The sequence below is a fragment of the Sinocyclocheilus anshuiensis genome, unplaced genomic scaffold, assembly GCF_001515605.1.
Source record: "Sinocyclocheilus anshuiensis isolate Anshui unplaced genomic scaffold, SAMN03320099.WGS_v1.1 scaffold188, whole genome shotgun sequence".
In the NCBI taxonomy this organism is placed as follows: Eukaryota; Metazoa; Chordata; class Actinopteri; order Cypriniformes; family Cyprinidae; genus Sinocyclocheilus; species Sinocyclocheilus anshuiensis.
The window spans coordinates 2,215,831-2,224,483 of record NW_015555768.1 but is presented as its reverse complement, the minus strand read 5'-3'; the positions used below and the strand labels follow the sequence as shown (position 1 = coordinate 2,224,483).

Below are 8,653 nucleotides of genomic sequence, written 5' to 3'. Positions count from 1 at the left end.
GTTTAAAACTCAAATCTGCGGTTTATTTATAAAGATAGCGCCTATTTGAAAATTTGCTATGCCGATTTCGGAGCTCCATGCGATCACCGGGCACTCAGTGTTCATGTATCCACCGAGAGCAGCCTTAGCTCAGCTAGTCCTTCTTGACATTTGCCGCTGGCTCTGATGTCTCTGTAGTGATTAAACATGATACAATTCGTTTTGGGTTGGCTATATTTAACAGGCATTCGTGGTCTCATGAATCTATTATTTGTTCCTAGTCATATCGTTTTGGCTGAGCACAAAGTTATGTTTAACTTTATATATTTAATTGGAACTTTACCATAGTACAGCGCTGACTTTGTAGTATATATTTGACTGAATCTTTATTTCCTCTTATATAGGCTAAGCCTCTTATACTTTGTACTTATACTTTTATAATGGCTATTATTGTTCATTAAAACTGACATTTAACAAAAAGAGTTGTTTATTGTCACGGTTCATTGTCGATCGCTACTTTCCGGCATACACCACGCCTACCAAGTAAGGGTACTATTGGCAGTGGAAACGCAAGCCTGATCAGGGTTACCCGTACCGAATCGTACTATACTGAACTGTACCGCTCAGTGGAAACGAGCCATTACATTATCCCAAATGTTTCGAAAAATGTTTAAATCCAGAGAAATAAGCAATTTTAACTAGTGACACGGACCGTGTCCATAGTGTCATTGTGTCGCCTGCCAATGACGTCATAACCCCTCGATTTTTTTTTGTAGAAAACATGGAAACATCAAAGACGCTTTAATATGTTGTGCGTTTTATTAGACCGGTGACGACCGCACAGAGTAGCATAATAACAGAACTTTCAAATGTATCTAGTATGATAAAACAGCGCTGCTTTTTTCCCCCCACATACGCACGACCGGAAGGAGCGGAAGCGGTCGACTGTGGCATAATAAAAGCTCCGCTGCTTTCGAGCCGTGTGTCACGCTCGTTCAGCGGCCTCGTTTCGCTTCGACGGCTTTCAGCCTCACCCTGCTTCATTCTGCTACGTTAATAAATCATTAGCTCATCCATGAACATGATTTCTGCCCGAGTCCCATCGGATTGCATCGGCTGTGGGGATGAAGACGACAACTCCCATGATTCCACACTCAGTCACGGCGTCATCAAACTACACCTTTGCCTCTTTGTTTATTTTGAATACGCACCCTCTAGCGGCAAAAAATACATATTGTGCCTTTAATTAGTAGTCCAAGTCAAGAAATCCCACCTAATTGTATGAACTTTACCACTGCCAACAAGTAACTGTTTGTATCGACTTTTATGTGATTTTTTTGTTAACTACTCACCATCTTCCAAAGTGCAGCGGTAGTAGTTGTTTTTGTGCGGTGATTCTGCCAGGTGCATGCCCGTGTCCAGGTCGAAGCCTGTGTTTTGGGCTTGTCTCTGAGAGTGCCTCAGGATAGCGCCTCCTAGGTCCCTCAGGCGTATTGCAGCTTGGTAAAACACAGTGTCTTTAGCATTATAAAGCAGGCAGTTGGAGATCATGAGGTTGAAATCAGCCTCAAGGTCAGTGATGGAGCGATATTTGTGAGCCTCCATTTTGGATTTTATGGTGGAGAAGTCCATGGGGTGTGTGATAAACTCCAGATAATCTGGGACCTGAGAACCCAAGAGCACAATTTCGGTTTAAGGCTTGAATCTTCAAAATGAAGATATTAGGATTTTTATATGAGAGTAGATTTGCATTTTATAAATATTTTGAAGATGCTGTATAATGGCAAACATGCAAGACCTGTGCCACATGTTAGCCTAATCGATCATGACTTGACATTTACACTGTTTAAAAGTTTGGGGCGAGTAACATAAAAAAAAAAAAAAATAAAAATAATTCAATACTTTTATTCAACAAGGACAGGTTAAATTGATCAAAAGCAACAGAAAAGTCTCTTGTAATGTTACAAAAAAATTATATTTTAAATAAATGCTATACTTTTGAACTTGCTATTCATCAAAGAATCCTGATTTTTTTTTATTAAAAAGTTTCAACAAATATTAAGCATCACAACTGTCTTCAACATTGATATTAGAATAGTTTCTTAAGCAGCAAATCAGCATATTAGAATGATTTGTGAAGAATCACGTGACACTGAAGACTGGAGTAATGGCTGCTTTTTCCTCAATTCCAGCAATTCTGCCTTTTTTCCCAATTAATAATATTTCACAATATTACAGTTTATATTATACAGTATTTTTCAAATAAGGGCAGTCTTCGTGAGAATAAAAGATTTCTTTCCCAACGTTTTGAACAGTAGTGTATATGAATGTATATAAAATAGACAGACCTCTTTCAAGTTGACAGGCTGAGCAAATATTTTTGCAGTATCTTTCTCCTGAAGCTGTTCTAAAGTGGACCGCAGCAGTACCAGGACAGGAGTTAACTGATGCTCAGTCACAGCCTGGTGAATCTTCACCTACAGAACCAACTCATGGTTATAGCGAGACACCTTGCACATTTTTATATATTCAAAGTGACAGATGTCAGCGGATGAAATTATAGAAAAGTCGTCATGGGTCATATATTACAGTTTTGTGGCTTTTAGTGAGATTTGAGATTTATTTTTCAGATTTCAATTTATTTAAAATCCTTTAAAAATTGTAATCTTCCGGAAAAATGGACCAAAAAAAATTGTCGTCTTTCATGCAGAGGCTTATACATTTCTGTCCAGTAAAAGGTTATTTTGAATGTGAACACTCCCTCAAAATTAATATCAAAATAGCAAGTAGCAAATTACAGTTTGTCAGTATGTTCAGTTGCTCTAATGGTTGTAGATTATTTCCTTTTCCAACCACCTATTAGTTGCAAAGGAAGTGGTTGAAACGTATTCACGTTAAAAATGTGCCTTCATCACTTTCATGCATAGTATAAGATGTCACTTGTGGTTTTGCCAGTCTGAAAAACCAGCCAAGTCAAAGCTCAAGAAATGAAAGAAAGTCCAATTTTACATGCAATATTTGCCAAATCAAGTCATAGCCTGACTCTTATTACACTGCAGAGTAACGGCAACAGCAGGCTTGTGCTGTACTTTCACAATGACAGCATTTCTGCTGCACAACAGAGCTTCAGCTCTATACAGAAAACAGTTCAGGGTTACCAAATTGAGTATTCTCTTTGACAACAGTTATAAATTATGAATTGGTTATTGGGAGCGAGCAATTGAAAAGCAGTTTTCAAAACCAATTGAGAACTAGTACAAACTTGATCCTCACAAATTCTAATTTTCATGAGGAGGGGCATTATATTTACAGCTGAAAGATAATTTACATGAAACAAATTGTAGATATGAACTGCTTATTCTTCTGGATTTAGTGAGATTTATTCAAAAGAAAGTGTTTGTGCTGCTTGCACCGAGACAGACAGGCATCTCTTTTCTTTCAATTGTTTACTTCAGTGTTTTATGTTGCTTCATAAAAGACTATATTGCATTGATCTTGTTTATTATTAGCTTAATGGTGCATTTTGAATTCAGCTTGCTACATGGGGCAAAAATAGGGTCAGCACATGTGTTTTATGCTGGAGGCTGTAAATATGAGTGCAGAAATAACTACAGACTGCTTAATGTCAAACAGACTTTAAAAACCAAGACTCGGGTTCAACCTGAGTCCACATTTCTGGTTGTCATCATTTATTCAAGATAACTTCATTGACTTTATTATGTACAAATACACAGTAATCATATGTAACGTTTCAGTATGTTACCTGCTCTCTCTTTAGTTTCTCTCTCTTGCGGATGAGCTCGATCAGGAGTCGCGCTCGCTCCAGATCGTGACGAAGCTTCTGCCAGTATTTCAGCTCTTCTCTCACAGCATTCAGCTTTTCATCTGGCTCCGCCTACACAGAGTTTATAACAAGGACACAACCCATGATACTGTAGTTGTGTGTAAGGGGTGTGGACTCTGTCTACAAAATTAATATATGCATAAACACTGACCTGTTCTGCACTCCTATGGCCCTGCAGATGTGAATGTAAACGACGAATGAGAGGCACTCCATTGCGTGACTGACGCTTAAGTAACCAATAGTTGTGAAGTCTCTGCATGAACTGATTTTTCTTCTGTATGATCACATCTTTAGACATTTTGTTCAATCTGTAAAAAACACCAGCAAAATAATGACATAAACAATAAGCTTTACTTAAACTTTTACATACTACCGTTCAGCATTTATTTGATCAAAAATACGATCTTTTGTAACACTACACACTACTGTTTGGGGTCAGTACATTTATCACAGGTTCCCAAAAAAATATTAAGCAGCACAAATGTTACATTGATAATGTTACACATTGATAATAAATAAGCATATTAGAATGATTTCTGAAGGATCATGTGACACTGAAGACTGGAGTAATGATGCTGAAAATACAGCTTTGCATCACAGGAATAAATTATATTTTAAAATATTTTAAAACAGAAAACCAATATTTTAAATTGTAATAATATTTCACAATATTACTCTTTTTACTGTATTTCTGATCAAATAAATGCAGCCTTATTGAGCATAAGAGACTTCTTTAAAAAGTAATATATATTTATATATATTTAATAATAATAATGTGTGTATGTAAATATAACATTTTAATTAAATATTACATAAAATATTATATATTTTATAATATACAATGTATTTACCTGTGAGTAGGTATTTCTGGAACAGTGACCAATGGTGTTGCGACTTTTCTCGACACCTCTTCTTTCTTTCCTTTCTTTTGCTTAGAATCCAGTTTATTGCTTCGTCTCTGCTTTTTTAGCTGTGGCGTCTGCGTGTAGGCACTGCGACCCCTATTAGCACGACACCCCAAAACCCTCCCCCCGGTCTCATCATCCGACCCGTCCTTCGCAGGCGGTGAGTGCGCCTCACAAAACGCAGTCTTTTTCACCGAAAACGTAGTCCCATTCACAGTAGTCTCTCTGACCGGCTCTATTTTCATAAAGAGTCCAGCTCTCTGCGCACAGGTTACATGGAAGGCCGTGTAGCAGTTGGCCTTGTGGCACTGAATGGACGCCCCGCAACCTTTCTGCTTGCACAGGGAGCATGTTAGCTTCCACCTAGCTGGTGGAATGTTGTCCACGCCCTCAATGGGCTCAAGGAAAACCGTGTTGGCGAAACACACCTCTGGGATCCAAATAGCGCAGACCACATGTGCCCATCGCCCGTCGCTGGTCTGTTTAAACGCTCCGCCCCGATTCGGGCAAAGCACGCAGTCCACAGGGCGAGAGGGTGACTGCAGGCAACAGCGGCAGAGCCACTGGCCCTCAGGGATGTAGGGAACGCCGTAACACTCCTGGTGCACAGCCAGGTTGCAGATGTCACAAAACAGGATAACGTTACTGTTGAGACATTCGTCGTCGAGGCAGACGCAGCAGAAGGCGTCTTCATCGATGATGCTCTGTGAGGGCGCATGGCTTCGCGACTCTAAGAACGACTCTTTTTCTAGACGATCTATCAGGAGTTCAAAAGTGTCGGGACACACTTGCGGATAGCCTTCCGATGCTCGTCTTTCGTTCACCAGCTCCAGCCAGGCCAAGTCCTCCTCGTCCATGTCATACTCCGCATCCGTTTCCATCTCTTCACCGGACTTCTCAATGTAACGGTAGTATGCCGAAGGGCGAGGAGATGCCTCAACCGGTTCATAAGACTCTTGTTCTCTGAAAGTAGGCTTGGGTAAGGTGCTGTGGTGGCTGTTCACATTAGAATGCATCGGAGTTTGTCCGTGAGAGTTGGAGCAGTGGTTTTGTGATGACGATGACGACAACTGCTTCACATCTTTCTTTTTTCCCCTGTGGGCCGTCGATCGGCGCGGCGAGCTGACGACGGCGGTCACCAATGACTGCTCGCTGTTCTCCTTGTTGCTGTTGCACTCAGCAATGTCCTGAGCTGTCATCTCATCCTCAGTGATCACCAACAAGGGGTCAAAGATGCTGATCCGATGCAATCTTCCATCCAGGTCCACTTCCACAATCTTCTGAGCCTGGGCGTACGTTAGGGTTTCTCTGGTGGGTGAAACCTTCAGCCGGTAGGGAGAGAGTGAGCGTGGCTGTGATGCCCCCCTACCTGCTGTACCCATGTCTGCGGCATCACTTTGTGCCTCGGGCAGGCCTCCCCTACGTCGTGGATTTCTCATGGGGACTCACACCACGCTGCCCCTTTGTACCTCGACCTGTGTGGACAAGAGAAAAAGAACAAGCATAAGAATCCTAATTAATTTACAAAACACAAAGATACCAATGTGCAATTGGCAGTCAATGTCTGGCCAAACAGTCAACACGAAGACGTTTTCACTTCACCCATGGTCGACTGAGTCATGTATGTGTAATACTGTGCACACTCTCATTTCCTGGAAGTGCTCACAACCCGCATCATGACATGTTGATGAGCTTTTTTAAACTTTTTATTTTTAATTTTATACATGGCTTTAAACAACACTGTAGTGTTTTGTATAAATGTAAAAAATAAAATAAAAAGGCTATTAGGCATTATATTATTACTGTTAAATGTAATATTGATTGATGTGCAACTTCACCCCTTTTATTTTATTATACCACCTTTATATTTATTTTTACTTATTTTATTGTTCGCATTACTTAAAAATAGTAAAACTTGTGTTCATTACATAATTATAATGTCTATTTACATAATAGAATAATATTTACGAATTCAAATTAACATTACAAAATCAATTATATTATTATTATTATTACACTCTGCCACCTTTTTACATCGTTTATTGTTTGTATAATTTAACCAGTGACTTGTTGCTTGTTAAACTTGTTAAATACATTTGTATTTATATTATGTTAACGCGAATAAAATCATAATAAAAATAACGTTTTTTTTTTTTTTTAGAAATGATAAAAATAGTTCCATAATAGAATAAACAATACTACATAAAAATTAAACGAAATACCCAAATTGACCAAGTATACAGCAGAGCACATATATTAAATTCCCCAAAACAGTAACATGTTTATACAACTCGTAAGTTATACATTAAGTCAATTCGAACGTCAACTATCAGGCGAAATATATATAGGCCTACAAGTACAAATCCATACTTTCCAATATGAAATTAGTGTATTGGTATGTAAATGTATACATTGCTAGTTTAGTTTATTACGACATTCGATTACACAAATTCATTGGAAGGATTAAGTTCAGGCCGGTCGCCAAATTACAGTGTTTTTATTTTTGCTGTCTAATGGGCGGGACTTTTCATCTCAAGGCCTCACGCAGTTCGCCCTCTTACTGCCAAAGTTAAAACGACTTTTTAAATTGCAATACAGAGCCACGCCGAAGTTCACATCTTTCTTGCATTCGTATCAACTGACTTAAGCACTTTAGGATGCATATTACTAAACTTAAAGTGGAGTTTTGAGGAATTTGTCACTGAAGTGCGACGACCACCAGAGGCGGAGAAGTTTATCAACACCACATACTTAGACAACCAATCACAGTCGTCCACACTCTCCGTCTAGCCAATCAGCGGTTAGAAAAAGTATCACAAGAAATTGTTAGGTTGCGCGTCCTCGATTCTAGAACGAAACGTCAGCCATATTTACAGTCCAACAGAACTTCAGATTCAGCTAAGTTTCCCGAGAACACCCTTACACAAAACTAAACAATGACAGCACCGTTACCACTCCAAATCATTAAACTGTTGCTCTGAGACAGCATATATACGAATATGCTTACAGATAAACTCCGAGGCGATCGAAACGCCGAGGCTGCTAAAGCTGGCGGGCTAGTTAGCCGCTCTAGCCCGGGTAACCAGCACAGAAACGCCGCGTGCGGTATTCAAACAGCCAGCTGAGCAAAGCGACCGTTGACATTGACCTCACAACTTGAATTGGCAACAAACATAAAATACACGTTACAAACCAGACAGTTTACCGTATTTTCCGACCACAACTTCCGTGGAGAAGCAGCAGCTTTTTGCGAAGGCTGTTTAAGCTGGTGGCTTGGCCGAAAAGCCGGTAAAAAATTCGCCGATAAAATGTCTCCCGTCTCTCAGTCTTCCATAGTTTTCTCCTGCAAATGTCTTCGGTGCATTCATGAATTTGGATTCATTTTCAGCATTTTAACTTCTTATCGACTGTGACTTCGATTAGACGGGAGCAGCAAAGCTAGCTGGCTATTTTCAGCTTCGAGTACTACAACCGTCGCTGCCTGGGTAGATAGTTAGTACCTCGCCAGATACAGCGGCAGAGCGGAGCTTTCAGTCGAGATAGTAAGAACACGCCCCTTCGGAAAAACAGGCCATCTAATCTATCAGCTGTACGACTAATTTAATAAAGCATTACGTTAGTGTTTATTTAACTCATAACGGGGGCTGGAAGTTTATGACACTTGAATGCGTTTAGATACCAGTGTGCTTCCCACACAGTTCATGAGTCGGAGTTCATCACGACCTGTCTGCTGTAATGCATACCGCTTCGACTGGTTGGAGACATGCAGAGATTAGACCAGTGAGCAGAGGAGCTGCATATTGCTAGATAAACGAAACATGAGCATTTCTGTCAACAAATATGATCAAAAAACCAGGCATGCCATGGACAAACACAGTTTGTATGAGAGAAAATAACATTTTCAGCATTCCAGACATGGGTATAT

General features: G+C 39.9%; 1 protein-coding gene across 2 annotated transcripts in view; it reads right to left on the bottom strand.

Annotated features, from left to right (window-relative positions):
- Positions 1–8,396, bottom strand: part of LOC107674334 (bromodomain and PHD finger-containing protein 3-like) — a 15,582-nt gene extending 7,186 nt beyond the window's left edge. The window contains exons 1-6 of one of the 2 annotated variants that reach the window (XM_016468281.1): positions 7,922–8,396; positions 4,675–6,203; positions 3,975–4,131; positions 3,743–3,874; positions 2,328–2,456; positions 1,332–1,644 (exon numbers count right to left, since the gene is read on the bottom strand). In XM_016468281.1, the coding sequence (XP_016323767.1) occupies positions 1,332–1,644; positions 2,328–2,456; positions 3,743–3,874; positions 3,975–4,131; positions 4,675–6,167 (2,224 nt within the window). In that variant the 5' untranslated portion in view covers positions 6,168–6,203; positions 7,922–8,396. The remainder of the gene's footprint in view (positions 1–1,331; positions 1,645–2,327; positions 2,457–3,742; positions 3,875–3,974; positions 4,132–4,674; positions 6,204–7,921) is intronic. The other variant, XM_016468280.1, reaches the window with a different exon arrangement.
- Positions 8,397–8,653: the final 257 nt, after the last annotated feature.